At 39.4% G+C, this 20,640-nt stretch overlaps 1 protein-coding gene across 1 annotated transcript; it reads left to right on the forward strand.

The window, feature by feature from the left end:
* The first annotated feature begins 7,225 nt into the window (after positions 1-7,225).
* LOC113568521 (transmembrane protease serine 9-like) lies at positions 7,226-14,285 on the forward strand. The gene is made up of 10 exons (XM_035524478.1): positions 7,226-7,265; positions 8,588-8,608; positions 9,365-9,563; positions 9,673-9,941; positions 10,890-11,032; positions 11,126-11,402; positions 11,664-11,835; positions 11,959-12,212; positions 12,413-12,510; positions 13,830-14,285. The coding sequence occupies exons 1-10, from the start codon at positions 7,226-7,228 to the stop codon at positions 14,283-14,285; spliced, it is 1,929 nt and encodes a 642-aa protein (XP_035380371.1).
* The last annotated feature ends 6,355 nt before the right edge of the window (positions 14,286-20,640 follow it).

Raw genomic sequence — 20,640 nt, forward strand, 5'->3', positions numbered from 1 at the left:
ATAATCTTCCCTGGACCAATTTAAATCACACTAATGGATCATTATTTTATTAAGATGTTGGGTTACAGTAAAGGAATGTTTAATTGGGAACCAAAGATGGAGATCCTTTTAAACCAGTCCAGCAGTGATGGGAAGAATCAGGAAGAGCTGGTTTTATTATTTCATTACTGTTATGTTTGAACTCTTGGCATTCTGGTGATAATGAATGTTAATCTTGTATTAGTTTTGTTAGTTGGCCTGCTATCAGTTTTGATGTAACATATATACTTGTATTTAAATTGTAACAAATCTGCTGACCCGAGTGCCAATGGCTGTGGAGCAGCACAGACACAGCCTGTGACAAAAATACTTGGTTCAAATAAAAGCCAGTATATCATTTATTTATTTATTTATTTATTTATTTAGTGACACACTTTAGGAAATATCATGTTCAAACAGGTCATTAAAATTACCAGAAAATCACCAGAATAGAAAAACGGATGCATCTGGTGAATTTGGTATGAAAAAAAAAAGTCCAATTTTTCATGAAGGCAGAAGTAATATTCTACAACAGGCAAGAACATAAGTCAGAATTTTGGTATGCAATCAGTCAGCATTGGTATGCAATGAGGGATCAGTCCAGGAAGAACAGCGAGAGGGAAAGGGGTGTGTCTTAGGTACTGATGAGAGCAATTGGAAGGTTATTGGTTCAAAACCCACCACTGCCAAGTTGCCACTGTTGGGCCCCTGAGAAAGACCCTTAACCCTCAATTGCTCAAGTTGTACTCAGTCATAATTGTAAGTCGCTTTGGATAAAAGCATCAGCTCAATGCCATAAATGTAAATACAGTAGGTTAGAGTCCAAGATGCCAAGAAACTAGAATGCTGTTAAAATACAGGGATCAATGCTGATGCCTAGAAGTGACTACAATAGACTGCACAAGCAGCTGGGCAGCTTCCTGTGAGAGAAAGGGCCAAATCCTTCATATGTTAAAGCAGAAATCTGCAAGATCAGGTCAGATTTGAATCATTGGTTGTCCAAAGTTTTGCCCAGGCTATGAGCAGCTACAGATGGTGATACCATGGAGTTCTTGAAGGAAAGGTCTGGGAGTTCCTGGGATGTACAGAAGCTTGGTTTTACCGGGGTTGAGCTTCAATTTGTGGGCATGCATGACACAAATTCAGTCAAGCATGCTAAGATATGTCAGGAGAGCTACGAGTTGGAGGGTGGGAAAGAAAGAAATAATTGGGTGTCATCAGCATAACAGTGGTAGGAGAAGCCATGAGAAGATATTTTGTCACCAAGACAACAAGTATACAAAGAGAAGATTACAAGAGATAGGCCTAATACTGAGCCTTGGGGGACAATGGTGGAGAGTCTACATGCATTGCATGGGGATCCTCTCCATGTTACCTGATAGGACCGTCCCTCCAGATTGGACTGAAGCCATTTCCATGCAGAGCCAGTCACACCAAGGCTTGAGAGGACAGAGAGGAACAGTCCAGAAGAATCAAGAAAGATGACGGTTTGGCAGCTTTATCAGCATGAAAAGCTAGGTTGTGCTTGAGCAGAAGTTAGTCTGCCAGAACAGCAGTGTCAACAATGGACATAACCATTTGTTCATTTAGATTAACTACAAACCTTTCTGGGACACAAGCCTCGAATTTCTCCAAAAATACCAACTCCTTAAATTGGTCTATTTTCATCGCCTTGGAGGCAGTACAGCATCCACCCTTACTGTGTTGTCAATGTAGGTTGGAGTCCGGATGACTGCTCACCAGCTGTAGTCATAAAAATCTATTACTGGTGAATTTATTGATATCCATCCTATGCTGGTAAACACAATTAGGTGACATGTTCACAGGCCTTTGCATTCCTCCTTGTATTCTACCTCATCCTTTTCCTCCACTATTCACACAAACATTACATTTGAGCCATTATAGCAGTTGTAGTTGGCACTGCTTTTATATTCTGTGGAGTATTGTTTGTGTTAGGACTTGTTGCGATGGTGTCACTTGGATGGGGCACTACTGGGGTCTCAATTTTTTGCTTAACTATTACAGCAGTTATAATAGCAACTATTTGTTCCATCCTCTTTTTCTTTTCTTTTTCAGTTAAACCTACAACTTCTTCCAATGCATCTTGCACTTCTTGAGGCAGGCGTTTCTTGAGCATCATTTGAAAGAGTCTTTGACTGGTTTCAGTTTGATTCCTTGATGACCCTGTTTCCTCCAGCCACTTTCATTGAAGGGTGTTGATGTTCTCATTGACACATGTTCCTGGCTTCAGTTCCATGTTTTCTAGCTGACTGGGATCCATCTTTGGTGGGAATTCTTATCTGATACATCCCACGTCTTGTTTCTGTGTGGGTCGAATGGAGTATCATCCCATCCATTCTTGATGTGGTTCTCCATTTGTGCCATTGAGAATATTTTTCATCCTTACTTTCACAACTGTCTGTGACAAGATATCTTTTATATCTCCAGTGTCCAATTGATGCCCTGCTGTGCCCTGCCGTTCTTCAAAGGCTGTAACTAAGTTGATGGAGACTTTTGTCTTATCATACCTTCTGAGATTGTTGATAGACTGTTTGATTTCAGCATGCTTTTGAACATTTTAAACCATCACACTCGGAGCAATGCAGTTTTTAGGTCATCCATCAGTTGGTGCTGATAACATTGTGGGTCCACAGCCAAAGGTCCCCGTACAGGCCACCAATAAATGTTGCTCCTAAATCCCTGTGTTTGAAAGGACACAGAATCTCTATACTCCCTTATGTTTTATGTTATTAATATTAATTATTAACATTATGCAATGTTAGGCCTCTTTTCCCTGTAAACACTCTTTTTTTTATTACCACAAAAGTATGGTCTCTCTTACTGCAGTGTAAGCTAGTTGGTAAAGCCCAAGATGTGTGTTCCTCCCTATCATTTCAGCAGAGCCTAGATTACCACATTGTGAAAGCAACTGCTCTCCAAGCTTATGAACTCGTACCAGAAGCATATAGACACAATTTCAGATGCTTAAAGAAAAACCCCAACCAGACATTTGTGGAATTTGCCAGGGAAAAGAGAAGTGGCATGCTGCTTGTAACATTACCACATTAGACCAATTTGAAGAGCTCATACTGGTTGAAGAATTCAAGAATTGTCTTCCTAAAAATATTGTATTTAAATGAACAAAAAGTGTGTAATCTATCCACTGCTGCTACACTTCCTGATGAATTTGACTCACAGAACTGTTTTTAATGCACCTGTTTCCCATAGTGAAGCAATTCACTCAAGGACTCCTGTGAGCTCCCTGAAATCTGATGCCCCCATTTCAGCTGTTTCTGTGGAAACACGTGAGTGCTTCTACTGCCATGAGCATGGACACATTATAACTAATTGTCCTGTGCTTATGCGCAAGAATGCCTGCTTAGCAATACAGGTGCATAAGAAAAAAAATGGTGCCGTTATAAAAAGTACTGTAAGTACTGCATCTACAGATAAGTCTTTCTCTTTTTGAAGCAGATGAAGACAAACAGACCATCACAGGTTTACGTGATATGGGTCCTGGCGTGTTTATGTTGGAGACTGCTCTTTTCAAATCAGTTGTGGTAGTGACGTGTTAGTGCAAGGTGTTGAACTAGGAGTACTCCGGCTGCATAACATTTTGCTTAGAACTGAGAGCATGGTTAGAGTAGCTGTAAGTTCAGCTTTGCCAGTGAATGGGGTGTCCTTTATATTAGGACATCACACTGCGGGTGGAAATGTATCCCGTTACCTGAAGTAGTTTCAAGCCCCCTTGATGAGAGTCCCGTTGCCGTTGAACAGGCAGTATTTCCTGCTTGTGTGTTAATGCATGCTGAAGCTCGGAAATTTGGGAATACTGTGTCATTGGCTGACACATTTATGAGTGATCCCTCTGTCATTAAGCCTGCTATCTCAGCATCCGACACCGACAATGTGTGTACCGCTATTGATAAGCCTGTTCTATCTACTCCCATTTCAACAGAGCCTATAGGCTGAGCTGCGTTGATGTCTGCACAAAGGGCAGCCCAATCCCTTACGCACTGCTTTGAAGGGAAACAGGCACCCCCACTCAGCAACAGCACTACTCCATTCAAGATGGTGTATTAATGAGGACCTGGTCTACCAAATAGTTATCCCAACCCCATTTAGGTCTCATGCTTTGTATTTGGCTCATGGACATCCGATATCTGGACATCTAGGCAGTAGGAAAACTGTACAGCACATTTTGTCACATTTCCTTTGGCCCTTTGTAAATGGCGACATAGTTAATTACTGTTGTTCTTATCACACTTGTCAAATGGTTGGAAAACCTAATTAAGTGAGCAGTGGTAGCTCAGTGGTTAAGGTACTTGACTTGTAATTGGAAGGTTTCTGTAATCGGAAGTGCCACAACTGCCAAATTGCCACTGTTGTGCCCCTGCGCAAGGTCCTTAACCCTCAAGTTGTACTTAATCATAATTGTAAGTTGCTTTGGATAAAAGTGTCAGCTAAAATGCTGTAAATTTAAGTGATCCCTTCTGCATTGTCAGTGAGCCTTTTGGGAGATTGTTATTAGATTGTGATGGTCAAAACCTGGTCTGGAAATAGCTGCCTCCTTACACTTATGTGTGCTGCTATCAGGTTCCCTGAGGCCATTCCCCTTAAATCTAAAGCTATAGTTTAAGCATTAAGTTTTGCACCATGTTCTAATTTCATGTTGACCCTGTTTGTACAAGTAGTTGGCAAATTAAAAATTCAGCATCAGGTGTCTAGCACTTACTATTCAGTGTCCCATGGAGCCCTAGAAAGGTTCCATCAGACCTTCAAGAACATGTTAAAAACATACTGTCATGATTTTGATAAAGATTGGGATGAGGGAGTGCCCTTGTTATTGTTTGCCATTTGGGATACAGTGCAGGAATCTATTGGCTTTAGCCCAAACTCCCTACTTTTGGTCGATAAATGCGAGGTCTGCTTAAATTACTGAACAAACAATGGTTGTCTGATCGTCCCTCAGTTTTGTATTCACCTGTAAGTGACTTCATTGATAAACTTCAATAGAGGTTGTGCGCCATCTGTGATTAGGCTAGCAAAAACGAATGTTCTGCCAAAGCAGTCTCGAGTTCATTTGAAGTAGGAGATTGTGTACTTGCCTTTTTGCCCCTTTTCAGGTTCTCTTAGTACATGATTTTCTGGCCTGTATGTTGTGTAATCAAAGGTATCTCCCACTAATTATGTATTAGCCACCCTGGACCGTTGACACAAATCACGTCTATGTCATATAAACCTGTTAAAGCCATATATAGACTACCAGCACTCACCTAACTCAGATAAAGTTTTGACCATACAGACCCCCTCAGATGTTTCTGTTCCAGTAGCTACCACCACAGTAACCAGTGAGTATTCACCTGAGCAAGATGACCTGCATCTTGGCCAGAACTGCTTACTTTGTGCCTGTCTCCCCAATTCCCTCGCATTGCAAGCTCTTCTGCAAAAGTTGTCTGGCATTCTCCTTGCAGCTCAGGTTAACTTAACTGCACTTATAAATAAATTCCCCTCTTGGTTTTCTGATGTCCCCATTTCTGTGCTACAACATTATATAGAGGTAGGATCCCGTCCACCCATCAGACAACACCCATACCGCCTAAACCCTATAAATGCTCTATCAAGGTGCTAATTGGATGTTTTTGTTTTGTGAATTCTAGATGCTAGATGTTTACTCTTATGTGTGGGGGGTTATGTTCTGTGTTCATTTGGGGGGGGGGGGGGTGGAGTCTGATTATGTTCCATTACAGGTCCAGTTCCACATTTCAGTACAGTGCTTCATGTTTTCAGCATATCATAAGGCAGGACTCCACCTGCCTCAAGGATTAATAATAAGAAGAAGCTAGAGAGAGGAAGTCAGTGATATTTGTTTTGAGACGTTTGTTTAATAGTGTATGATATTTGACCTAGTGTATGATCTTGCTTCCAGTTTTGACTTTGCACTTGTGTTTGCCTTAGTAGTTTTGCCATTGTATATTTGTATATACTCCACTTTGTTCCTTATGTTGTGTATTCACTGGTAAGAAGGGAGTGACTGTCATTTTGTTTAGGGTGTGGGTTTGATCTGTGCTTTCTACTTAGGGAGTAAGTGTAGTTGTGTGTGTGTTTCCTTTTGTCTGTGTAGGTATATGTAAGGACGTTGTGATGTGAGGGATGGTGTTGCCTCAGGCAAACATCAGTACACTTTTGAATGTTTATTTACCTGCTCTCTAAACCAAAGTGGACTTCAAACATGACTAAAAATAGAACTAAACTAACCAGTTTATATGCAGAGAGTATATTACTGGTCAGATATATAATGTCAGATATAAGCCGACATATACAAGGTGTCAAGTTAAACTGCAAATTGGTCTTATTCTCAGTAAAACATGTAATGTTGTCAAATCCATAAGTAGAAATATAATGACTATGAAAACACGCTGAGCTCATTGGTCATTCTGACTGTCAGTTTGTTCAGTTGTCAAACAGGAACCATTTAAAGTAGACAGGATGTATGTAAGAGCATCATTGAAAATAAATGTAGAAAAAACAGAACAAAATCAATTTCCTAAAAAATTGATTGTCAAAAAATGAATGAGTAAAATTTTAAAGGGAACTTTATCCACTGTAGTCTATTTCATAAATTAATGGGGCCAGAGAACCTTTAACTTTGTGATTGAAATTAATTTAATATTATTCATTTATTCTTATTGGCCACAGTTTCACTTCTCTACCAAACTTTACTGGAAAGTTTTATTAAAGTTACACCAGCATTCTTACATACAAGACACATATTGGCGTTCCGAATAGCTTTTGTTTTACATCCTTGCAGAGGTGGTCAGTAATGGGCAACATTTACACTTTTACATTTATTTAATTAACATTGAACAAACTATACTTTTAAGAGATAATTTACTAGAGGATACTTTATACTCTTGAGTACATTTGTGAGGTCATAATTGTCCTTTTACTATATTACATTCATCTCTGTTCCTCCCGTTACATTTTTAAACAATTTTTACTTCTACGCTTTTCTATGCTTCATTTAAACACATCTTGGATAGTTCTGTTCACCAATCAATAACATCTTACGTGACTTTGTTAGACCAATCACACGTAGTCATGTGTATAGCAGCGGGCTCAGTGGTAGAACCATTGGTTTCAGCTCATTGCTGAACAGTAGCGGATGCTATGGAAGGACAGCACCCCTGGCCTCATATGAACCAGTATGCACAGAGGATCCTCACAGGAGGATGTCAACAGCCATGGTAGCGAAATTCAGTTTGTAAAACAAAAACAAAAAAAAATGGTTTCCTGCTGCCAACTTTTTCTGAACTGCAGGAAAAGTTGAAGAAGCTTGTGTCATCCTGCAGTCTGTAGGCCCTTGCTTACAGCTCTACAAGCAGGAAGTCACAAGCGGTTCAGAGACATCATAAAAGATCCTGAACTGATTGCTGCAGCTGTACAACCGTGAAACAACACTCCCAATTCTCCTGATGTTTTCATCTGCATAGAAGAAAATTCATAACAATTTCTTTCTACTTGAACTTTATTATATTCTGTCTATTTGGTTCAGATATGATTTCCAATAAATAGTTAGAAGTGGTTAGCAGTTTTGTTTACAACAAGCCTAAGGAAGTCAACTGTAATGAATATAATTATGAGTAAAATTAATTATTTTTTCATTATCATGTACAAATTACCAAAAATAATATAAACAAATACCACAATTTGAGGATTATACCAAAAATATTCAGACATTATTTGAACTTATTACCACTGGAGGTCATAGTGAACTCAACATTGAACTGTTATTATTTTGTCGAGCTTATATTTGTGGGAAAAGAAACATATCAACATTTCTCCTTGCCATATGGCACAATGGACATATGAAAGAATGTATTTATTATACATATTGAGAGCTTTTACAAATACATTCATGTGGAAGTGTCTTTGTCCTTGGGATGTGCATAGAGAAGTTTGATTGTCCTGGTAAATTAGAGTCTGATGGAAATTAAGGACATAGTTCCAGAAGGATAAACAGGATGGGAGAAGGTTCTTGCATTCCACCCTGGATTTATGACATTCAGGATGTCCTGGAAGAAGGGAGAAGAAAGTCAGATGGTCAGGCAGGGATGGCAAGCCATTAGTGCCCTTTTATGACTGTTGTTGATAGGCGTCGTGGAGCCAGAGGGGTCCTGGTTCCTGTCTGTGGGCAGGAGATGAAGATGGCTCAACCATACCAAACCAAATGTTATCAGAGGAATAAGGTGTAATCTATGTTCACTACAATTACATATACCTAATAACAATAAACACCTTTTATGTGGCTTAGGGAACAAATATGTCATTGAGAACCACTGAAATGCACTGGAAGTGTTCATTCTATCCGAGTACTTGAGCTGAAATGTGACCAAAAACGTTATTTTTCCAAGAACAATAGAAAACATACCCAGAAAAAAAGATTTATTATATATTAAATATTCTCATATGCATCTTTTCATCCTTGCATAATCCTGCTTGAGTATACATCAAAATAAATAAATAAAATGTTAAATTCATGGGACCTTGTCTTTGTTCTGTGTTCCAGGGTGCGACTCACAGCTGAGTGGTAAGTTACTGGTTCCTGTCTGTGGGCAGGAGATGAAGATGTTATCAGAGGAATAAGGTGTAATCTGTGCTCACTACAATTACATATACCTAATAACAATAGGCACCTTTTAGGTGGCTTAGGGAACAAATGTCATTGAGAACCACTGAACTGCACTGGAAGTGCTCATTCTACTTTTTCTTTTATGAAATAAAATAAAGATGCTGTTATAGACTTTATAATAGATGGCACACAATTCAGTAAATAAGATTTGGGGAGAAAGCAAGATGTGAAAAAAGTTAACAGTGTATGACGATGTATGAGCAGAAGAACATTTAAATGGTATTTAAGATAACAATCAGAACATTTCACTTTACCCTGTCTGTATTAAAGAAGTGTTTTAAAAGATTAATAAGGTAAAATTCTAGGAACATTACTTGTTTAAAAGTGTTTAAAATATATATTTATAGGATTTATCTGACACTTTTATCCAAAGTCACTTACAATTATGACTGAACTGAACTGAAACTGTATCTGTATATTTCCTTTTTTCTATAGAAAAAGTGTTTTGGGCAGTGGGACGCAAATATTTCAGCTACTGAGTGCTAATGGACTGCTAGATTATGCAGAAATCCCTGTAATACTTCTGGGGTTCACAAACCTTCTCTTGAAGCTGTATACAAATATTTCTTCTCATTCCTCTTAAACATGGATTAATACGATCATATATGCATAGCATGTAAATTAGCTCAGACAGAGAGTCAAACATCTAGCTAGACAACCATTTGTCTGCCATTTCTTCAGTGTGTGGTGTGGCTCCTTTGAACAACAAGATAGTGGGAGGACAGAATGCTGCTGCAGGTTCTTGGCCTTGGCAAGTCAGCATTCATCATGCCTATAATTTCCATTTCTGCGGTGGATCCCTCATCAACAGTGGCTGGGTTCTGACAGCGGCACACTGCTTTGCAAATACCAAGTAAGACACAAATTATGTAGCTCACAATCTATAATTCACAAAACATGACTGTAATGCAACTGTAAAACCAGGTGAAGGTGATATAAGAATGTTTCTACTCATTTTTCAGATATACTGCCTCTCAGGTTACTGTGTATCTGGGTACAGAGACTCTGGAAGGAACCAACATGAATCAGGTGTTCAGATCTGTCACAAGTGTCACCATAAACCCCAACTACAATTCAGATACCAATGACAATGACATGGCCCTGCTTCAGCTGTCTTCCACAGTGACCTTCACCCCCTACGTCACTCCTATCTGTCTGGCTGCCTCTGGTAGCACCTTCTTCAATGGAACCCTGTCCTGGGTCACTGGCTGGGGGAACATCGGCTCTGGAGGTGAGAAACAGTAAAGGTTGTCTTATTAAGCTCCATATGTAAACTATCAAACTCATTAAACTGAGAATACTGATGTGGGATCAGAACAGGAGCATCAGTTACATCCTGATGAACAGACACTGATGGACTGATCCTAAATCTTATATCCACATACAGCACCTCTCTGTTATGGAAGTGGTAGCTCAGTGGTTATGGTACTTGAGTTGTAATTAGAAGGTTGCTGGTTGCCACTGTTGAGCCCCTGAGCAAGGCCCTTAACCCTCAATTACTCAAGTTGTATTCAGTCATAATTATAAGTTGCTTTGGATAAAAGCATCAGCTAAATGCCATAAATGTAATGTAAATGGAAGTTCACTAATAGGACATTGAGATGAACAATGAAAAGGAGCCTCTCTCACTTTCCTTTCCCCTGACAAGCCATAACTATTACATAAAACAACTGAGCCTAATATTTACATTATATTACATTACATCAGCATACACTCTTATCCAGAGTGACTTACATATATTTTATCAGTATGATACTGTGTGTGCACCCTGGGCACTGGACCTATGTTCTTTGTGTTGCTAGCACCTGCTATGCAGGAGATAAAAATATAATATCGATTTATTCTACAGTTGTCAGTTTTATACTTATTGTTTATAATTAGTACTTTTGGTTTATGGTATGAAGATTTTCTGGATGAAGTGTGCTACTATTAACATTAACTGGGTAGACAGTCTCTAACCTCTGTGAGAGGCTTCACGAAGGACTTCAGTCTGATTAGGAAGGACTGTAATAAAAAGCAGGATACTACTTTGAGTAGGCCCAGTTTTATTTTATTTGCTTTTACGCTACGATCCCTCAAAATCCAGGACACTTACTAGTATTAGTAATGAAGCTACATGGGAAAAAATACTAATACCAATTTTCATGATATCTAATTTAATGTTTAATGTGTGTTACAGCAAGTCTTCCATCTCCTGGGTACCTACAGGAAGTGCAAGTCCCAATTATTGGAAACAGGCAATGTTTCTGCTTATATGGTGGAGGAATCACAGGCAACATGATTTGTGCTGGAGCTTTACCAGGAGGGAAAGACTCGTGTCAGGTAATTTTACCATATTCTGCTTGATTTTAGTACTTTTTCTGTTTAACAATGTGTTCATTTTGGAGAACATGAAAATCTCTCTGCACTACACAGGGTGATTCTGGAGGTCCACTAGTCATCAAACAAGGTTCTATTTGGATCCAGGCTGGGATTGTGAGCTTTGGTAATGGTTGTGCTCAGGCAAATTACCCTGGTGTGTACACCAGAGTGTCTCAGTACCAGAAATGGATCAACCAGGTGATCACCAGCAACCAGCCAGGCTTCGTCACGTACACGTCTAATGGAACTAATGCAGACCTGAATGTGTCCTGCAGTAACCTGCCTCCTGCCACCACTGTTGTGACCACAACCACCATGACCACCGCTCCACGTAAGACCGTCCACAACACACAATCAAAACTAAGGCTTTTATCAGTAGCAGTGTGGCATATTTTGCCTGTGGAGTGCAGAGTATATGTAAGATACAACCTGTGGCTGTGGATCCTGTCACTGTTATTGTCACCACTACAAGTACTACAAACATTACCACAACTGCCCACATTACCACTACTGTTGCTACAAGTACTGCTTCATGGATGAACTACACTCTCCTGTCAGTCTTCAGTTGCCTTCATTTCTTCTCTTTCTGCAGCTGTGGTATGTGGCAATGCCAACCTGAATGACCTTTCGGGAGCGGGCACTGGCTTGGCGTCTGCTGGCATGTGGCCGTGGATGGCAAGTGTTCAGCGTAATGGTACCCATGTCTGCGGAGGAACGCTGATCGCTGCCCAGTTTGTCATGAGCTCTGCTGACTGCTTCTCTGGGTAAAAGTCATGGGCAGATAATACCAAACAATTAACAAACAAAAGCCACAGTCAGTGGTCAGGACCACATCAACACACATGGGCAGCAGCTCTGAGCTTTGATTGTCCTACATTTCTCTCCAGCTCCACCAACGCTTCTGACTGGACCGTGATCCTGGGCCGCCTCATGCAGAACGGCAGCAACTCCAACGAGGTGTCCATCAAAGTGGCAAACATCACGTTCAGCAACACTTCACAAAACAACATAGCAGTGCTGCAGCTGACCGTTAAACCAACGCTGTCCAACTACATCCAGCCCATATGTGTGGACCAGGGCAGCAACAACTTTGCTGTGAACACTCAGTGCTGGGCAGCTGGCTGGGGCTCAGGAGGAGGAGGTACAGGGTGGGTGTGGGTGTGGGTGGGTGTGGGTGTGTGTGCACACAGGTGTGTGTGTGTGGGTGGGTGGGTGTGTGGGTGTGTGTGTGGGTGTGGGTGAGAGAGAGAAATAATAATTAGCATATAATTAGCAATAAACTAACTAGTGTTTGTTCATTTCCAAATAATTTAAGTCTCTTTGTTTTCTTTCTTGCTGTAGCTCAACAAACTCTTCAGCAAATCAACACTTCTATCGTGAGCTGTGATAGTGCATCTGCATCTACCAGCATCTGCACACAAGCCTTTCCACTAGAACAGGTGTCTACTTAACATAAACAACATTCTTTTTATTTCTAAAAGCCAGTTTAAATCAAGAGCTTACAAGGACGTTGTAACGCTTGGAGTTAGTCCTATTTAAGTTATACTCCAACCCAAATTAGCAGAGAGCTTTGGAACTAGAAGAGAGAGACCTTTGAAGCACGTGGAGGAGATGTGAGTCAGACTCAACTTAGTTTTACAGTAATCTTGCTGGTTTATTCACTACGTGATATAAGCCTGCTCTTGGAATCTTGCAAAATGTTCATACATGAACTGTAGAAAACATCCAGAGCTTTTAAACGCGTTACTTAGAGAAATGGAAAAGACAAAAAAGAGCTATAGGTCCAGTAGTCTCTGCCGTGTACAGCACAAAGCAAAAACCCTCTTCTGCACGGCATACATGCACACACATTTTACTTAAAGGAAGAGTACACAAATTACTGACCATTACAATTTTACCAATAGAGACTAAGCATTGTGATATTTAAGTCTTGCTTTCCAGGGGAACAAAAAATGGAGTCTAATTTTACGATTTTAAAATGTTTTTTGATCATTGTTTTACAGTGTGTAACATGGCAGACGCATGCACTGAGAAGAGTGAGATTTCTTAAGGGCCAATCCAATAACAGGGTCAAAATAATGGTCCAGGGTCACATTACCAACATGCACAACTCCAGGAAACATGATAGAACAGAAAGTAACACAAAATCCAGGAAAATAACTGAACAAGCTAAATAAAAATGTACAACATGGAAGAGTGAGAGAACATGATATAAGCTAGGACAGAGCCAAGGCAGGGACCAACAATGACCAGCGACAAGACTAGTGAAACACAGGATATAAATACACAGGGTAATGAGGGCTAAGTAGAGGGAAACAAGAAACAAGTGAAACTAATGAAACAGCGAAACCCAAAACAAGGACCAGAACAGGAACGGAGAAAATGAAACAAGGACATGAGACAGGAAACCACTGACAGTGTTTGATTTTACTTAACAATAAATTATTCTAAATAACAAGGAATACCTGTGACACGGGATTTGGATGTTTATTGCAAAGATGGAAATTGCTCGGACCTCTTTACCCAGAAGAGACATAGATGTTTTTATCTGGTACCTAGTACACACTGTTCTGTTTCATTTACCCAGCAAATGAAAAACACATTTCCTCTACAGGGACCAAATGCTCATTGGAATAAAGTTTATAAAATGAGTGCCAAAACCAGTTTTGTTATCCAAAGTCATAATGTGTGTGTGGTAATCTGTCCTGTAATTATTATCTCTTACTGACTTTTGTCTCTTGGACTCTCTCCCTCTCAGAGTGAAAGAGGAGGACCTCTGATGTGTAAGGTTGGGGCGTCGTGGTTCCAGGCAGCGGTCCTGACTTTGCTCACTAGCACAGCCAACCCCAACATCACCAACCCCAACATCACCAACCCCAACAGCACCAACTCCAACAGCACCAACTCCAACAGCACCAACTCCAACAGCACCAACTCCAGCTCCAGCAAAAGCCTGCAGGTGGATGTGGTTACTCAGAAATCAATAATGACTTTCTCCAAAACCTCAGACTTCACCTCATTCCTGCTGAAGACGGTGCATTCTCTCCTTAACACAACATCTGTTTTGACCGTCACCAGTGCCAGTAACCCTGCATCTGCTATGACTACTACGGTCATCACTGCCAAACCCAGAAATGGTGATACCTATCTGTTCCTCTCTGTTACATCAGTCATCCTACTCTCACTTCCTGCTATCATCCAAGTGTTGGGTTAAGAGCAAGAGTCTTTCAGCACACATGTATACACTCATAGTCAAGTCATGAAAATAAAGTATCATCCCTTACTTTTGTTAGTACAAAGCTTAGCTCAGGGACTACAACATCATTATTTATATTATACCATCTCTATTTTTGAGTGTTCCAATAAATCTATGTAACATTTTGAAACAGGTTTTGTTGTTTGTGTTTATCTTGGCACTAAAATAACTAATGGTTTGATGCCTTCTCTATGCTATGTAGCATATAATTATCATATTGATGGCATATCATTATCAATAATATTATAGATGCCTATATATCAGTTGAATGGTTTAAATAACTTAAGGAGAGTAATTTGGTTGGAAATCCACAAAAATAATAGGTCTTAGTAATATTTGACAAAGAACCTGAATTGAGCTAGAAAGTTAGCTAGACACCTATCAGCGTAATGGTGAATCCTACATTCTGTTCTTGTAGCCTGTTCTTAATTAACAACTGAATTGGTTCATTTTTTCCATGAATTGTTCACTTGTAACATGCATTTCAAAAAGCATCTAATAAAAACAGAGGACACTAATTGAATGTTATTTTTTGTTATGTTTACCTGTGTTATCCAGTATTGACTTTAAAATACTACTGCTTACCATGTAGTGTTTACATGGTATTGCCCCTCTATATCTCAGCAGTATGATCACCAGGCATGTACCCTCAAGGGCCCTCAGATCATCTGACAAAAACAAACTGATGGTGCCGCCACCTGACTTCAAAATTCAGAGGCCTTTTGCTGCTGGGATTCCTTAATTTTTCCCAAATTACATTAATATTAAGTACACTCAAATAGAGAAATAAACATGCAGACTCGAGCATTAATTGAAGAGAATAGCAAGTCCCATGTTTATTAACAGCAGGTCAACATAACGTACAAATGAGTCATTGTCCAGAGAATGTCTGACAATCACACAAGGAACACAAATTTTTGTACAGTTTTCAGAAGTGATTATGTAATTGCCCCACCTTCTTTTACATACCAATGTTTGACATCTCTACCATTATATCATTATATGCAAACTGAGATCCACCACTATGCAAATTGAAGCTTGACACCATTATATCCCTTTGGAAGATTTTCCTTTTTTTAAACAAAGATGACCTCAAGACACACCACCAAACACCTACAAGATAAAGTTGCAGGTCAGTATCACCCTGCACTCATGGTAAGATAATGAACCTTGCTTAGCCAAAGAACTCTTTGAAGTATTTTAAAAACAGAGATCTTACTCAATACTAATAAAGCTCAATACAAAAAAGCCTCTTGACCTTAAGATACCCCAAAACATTTGATCACTTCATTTATACAACTATCCTGTTCTTCATTATCTCCAAACATAAAGAGTGTTATTATTTAAAATAAAAAAACAAAAAAACAAAACAGTGATCTCATTCAAACCACCTGGTGTTCATCACAATAACATTGTCTCTTTCAGTCCATCTCGTGATGTCCTGGCCTTAGTCCAAGACCTGACACAGAGGCCTTCTGAGGCTTTACACTGAAGCCTGCAGAAGCCTTCTCTACATAAACCTGATTTATTTTAGACAACACTGCATATGTGCACATGTTTGCTTCCACAAAACATGGATTTTGTCCTTTGTACTCTTTTTTTAATTGTGAAAACTGAGATATTTTATTGTTATGCAAAAGATGGAGGTCAGACACTTGCAGGTAAAATCAAACGGTTCAGGATTATTAGTGATAAGACCACATGAGCAGTTCAGGTTTATTAGGGAGCATCAAAAAACAGAAACAGGTCAAAAACCCAGAGAGAGTAAACAAATCATAAATGGGTCTTGCTAGAGAACAAACCTGGAAAACAGCTTAAAAAGTAAAATACCAGTAAACAGTCAAACTAGATGAACATACCGATATGGGATGAGTCAAAGGCAAAATCTGGGAGACAAAACAGACTGTAAACCAGGAAGACAAACACAGGTAACACTCAGCACACACAGAGAAACTATGGCAATACTTCACAATAAGAGAGTGCAATGAGACAGTTTAACCAGATGGAGTAAACCAGGAGGCCTGCGTGCCCATGGTATGATGAGAGAGAGATAGACACTGCTCACGAGGAGAGAGAGACAGACACCGCTGACTGACTGAGACTGACGATAAATTAGTCTGAGCTGTATACTTGGGAATAAATTATAGAGAGTTTTACAGAAGAATTCTATTTCTTGTTTTTCCCACCTCGTGAGATTTGTTGCGTGTTGCTTCATAGAAATAAAGTCACTAAGTAAACTAAGTGTAGTGCAGGTATACGTTTACCACAAAAGATTCAGTGCTCAACTGTGTGCAGCAACCAATGAGAAGACAATCCTGGGTTGTTCATTTTTTCCTGGATTGACACCATCAACTTTTTGCTAATGACGGTGTTTGAGGTAAACAAACCTCGTAAATATAATTGGTGGGCAGTAGAGAATTTGCCTTCGTTTTGTCCTCCAGGTGGGCGATCCAATAATAATGTAACGTCACAGGGAAACTATGCATAGACAGACCATAAACACGCCCCTGGGCTAGTTCCAGTTCTGGAGAGACAAAGAAGGCTGCTATTGACATATGCAGTGTCATATGGATGGTTACCCGGTATCTCTTTTTAATATTTTGTTATGAATTAATATATTAATATTCTGTTATGAATGAATATATATTCATTCATAACAAAATATATAAAAAGAGATACCAGGTAACTATAAAGACTTACATCCCAAATGTAATGTAAAATATGTTAAATTACACGATCATTGCTGTTGTTCCCTGTAACCATAAAAACTCACCCCTGCCTGCATGCCCAAAGTACGATGAGAGACAGATAGACACTGCTGACTGACTGATATTGATGTTCAATTTCTCTGAGCAGTATACAGGAATAATGAATAAATTACAGGTAGTTCATTGCACATTAAAAATGCACAATAGCATGTGATATATAAAATATTTTGGGCCATTGCTGACACTAGATCTGCCCAAGATCAATCATATCAAATTTAGTCCTTCACTCTGATGCCTAAAGGGCACTGCATTTATCGCCCCCAAACAGAGTCAGTCAGTGTTGGAGTAGAGTTACTCAAAACATGGTATTTCAGGTGCCCCCAAATTCAATAAGATCTCTTTTCCAAAATCCATTTCAGAGAACTTTGGTGGAAAATCTACATAATGCTTAGTAGCTTGCTAAGATGGCGGGCTACCTAGATATCTAGCCAAATTGTGTATTTGTGGTACTTTTTCATTTATATTACCAATGAACTAGTAATGCTAGTAAAACCAAGGTTTGTGCTAGTGTTGGACAACATTTAGCTAATGTAATCTTATATGGCTAACTAGCTAACAAATTTAAGGCAGCTCCAAATAAGGGAGATCAGTTCCCAGCTTCTTGCTTTGAGGCCATTCATACCAGACCCTTTTGCCAGGAAGCCAGGTGACCTGTATGTTATTAACTATAGGAAAGACACTGAGCTAAGACAGCTTGCCCTTTACACAGGCAAAATTGTACTCAAAAGGTATTATCTATGATGCATTCTATGACCATTTTAGGCCGTCACCTTAAAGTACCTTCACCGTAAGTTACCTTAAAGTATGTTCCACATGGGATCAAGGGTAAGGCACTTTATCCTCCACTCGCAAGAGGTACGTTGAGGTAACATTCTGGGAATGTCAAGAAAACATGCTAACTTGCCAATGACATAAAAACTTTAAGAAAATCATATAAAAACAATCTATTAATATTCTCAGAACATTCTAAAAACATTCCTAGATTGTTAAATTCCAGGAGGAAATAAGGTTGAGGTAACATTCTGTGAACATTTTTAAAAACATTCGGCATACATGAAGAAAACTGCACATTTTCACTTTTAGGGAACATTGCAAAGCAGCATTCCTACAACTAAAATGAAATGTTAGGGGAACATTCTAATAATGTTATTTTGTTAGCTGGGATTCACACTACACAAATCAATCCATCAAACAGTAAAAAACAATACATCAAAGTGTGAAAAATACATGTCTCTATACAAGTTTGGATGAGACACTGTGCCTTTTTGTGATTTGTTTTCCAAACAATTGTAATGTATCCTTATTGTTTCTGCTAATAGTGTGAGTTCTTGGTGTTAAATCCGTGTTTACTTTGACTTGTTTTATAGTGTAGTTGGCTTGTCTTTGTGCTGCAGAAACTGAATAGCTGCATCTCGTTGTTGAGGAATCTACACATTGTACCCTGGCATTTGTAGGCCTGGCTGTGTGCAACACTGCATGGCTCTTTCTAAGTTCACTGCCTTTACTCCTCCTGTGGCGCTGCTGTTTTGTGTCCACACTGGTACCATTTTCTTTTGTTTTTTATTTTCCCCTTTATTTCGTACTGGTTTATTTTCACGTGACACCACTGACATTAATTTATCCAGTTTAATTGTGTGTTGTTGGATTTTTTTTCATAATGTTTTGTATTACAGTATTACAGGAAGGACTTTACAGTTTTATGGCATTTAGCTGATGCTTTTACCCAAAGTGATTTTCACATCCACAGGGGTAAAGGTACCGTTACCCTAAGGTAGGTCACTCTGACATGACCAAGCTCATACTTGGCCAGATTCAGAGTCAACCTGGCTCCCTGAAACCATGAGAACACCTCATCCAAGGTGCACATGTGGTCTCTCCATGTACATGTATACACCACAGCATCATCAAAGTAGGCATCAAGACCCTCCACAATTAGCCAATACTGTACTTATTAGAAATTTAATCCAAAAGTTTTTTAATGTGAAAAATATAACTATATTGCAGAAAAACACTGGGGGTTGTAAAATCAGAAATTTCAGAAACACATTGTATAAGGGGAACCTACCAATAGCCCTTAAACAAATTGAGCTTTGTTACAAATTGCACCTTTCCTATGCAGTCTTCCATCCTGAGAAGAAGGAAAGAGTCAGCCTTAGTTAGCGAATTAACATTGCTGTAATCAGCACAAAAACAATAGGTTCCACCTTGCTCGAAAACTAGCAAACAAGGGGAACACCACAGACTGGAAGTAGGGACAATGAATGCATTTTCCATAAGATACCTGGCTTCTTTTTTCATGATTAAGTGCTTAGTTGGATTAGCGCGGTAAGCATTCTGTTTCACTGGTGTATTATCACCAATCTCATTGTCATGTTTGAGAACAGTGGTTTGAGAGGGTGTGTCAGAAAATAATATGGGATTTGTATCTACTAATTGTATAATATTGAGTTGGGCTGACTCAGACAGGTGGGTCAACATGGAGGGGAGCACTGTACGGGACTCACAATTGGACAAAGAATCAGTGGGAAGACATATGCTACCTAATGTTAGTCCATCAAGCTAAGGGGAATATTCTGCTGGGGAACACGACAGACGGCACAGGCATCAGAGGCACCACCAGAGACACAGCGTTTATGCAAATTAATGTGGCAAGACGGTGTCTTGCAATTGTATCACATAATCTGTGTCACTCTACTACATATAGACCTTTACACAAAGGGCAGAACCAGACAACAGCAACAACACCAGGACTTTATTTCCCTCCTGGAAGAATTGCTGAGCAGACTTCATATCATAATGAGATGCAATATTGTGAAGTATTAAGGGACCTGTGTGCATATACTATATACAAAAACTCACAGAATGTACTTACATGATCCAAAACCCACACAATCAATAATGACTTTCTCAAAGGGCTCCCCAAACACTGGGATGGGCTTTAGCAGAGCAGGTGGGATTACCTGGTTTGGTTTTCCTGCTATTTGGCAAACATGACAAGACAGACAATACTGTGACACACGTAGTCTGTAGGGCTTCAGAATGACAATGTCCTCCACTCGCATTCAGCATCAGACTCACAAGGGGTACTTTTTACATGATATCTCAACCATACTACTGAATGAATGTTTAAGTTAGCCTTGTTCACAACATCAAATAAACACTGGGACAACGTGCCATCATGCTGTTAAACATTAAAGAGCTCATCTCAGCCAAGGCTCAGTGAAAGCAGAACCCCAGTCATCACAGGGTTCTGCTTTTGGTTAAACAAGAACTGAAATCATCAGCTTACTTTCAGTGCACTTAATTATTGAGGGGCCAGTACACAAAAAAAGAGATAGATAGGTACTTTATATCAGTAATTTATAATCAGCAAATGTACAAGCCTGTGACCTTGTGTGACATCTTAAAACAGGCCAGATGCTTGTAGATAGCCGAGATTTATTTATAGCCGAATAATCAACCGATTGCCAACACGAAACAGGCAAGGAAAATAGCCAGATATATACAGCAGGGAATTGCTCAATACATGCTATAGAACAGCAATA

This window comes from Electrophorus electricus, chromosome 1 (genome assembly GCF_013358815.1).
Source record: "Electrophorus electricus isolate fEleEle1 chromosome 1, fEleEle1.pri, whole genome shotgun sequence".
In the NCBI taxonomy this organism is placed as follows: Eukaryota; Metazoa; Chordata; class Actinopteri; order Gymnotiformes; family Gymnotidae; genus Electrophorus; species Electrophorus electricus.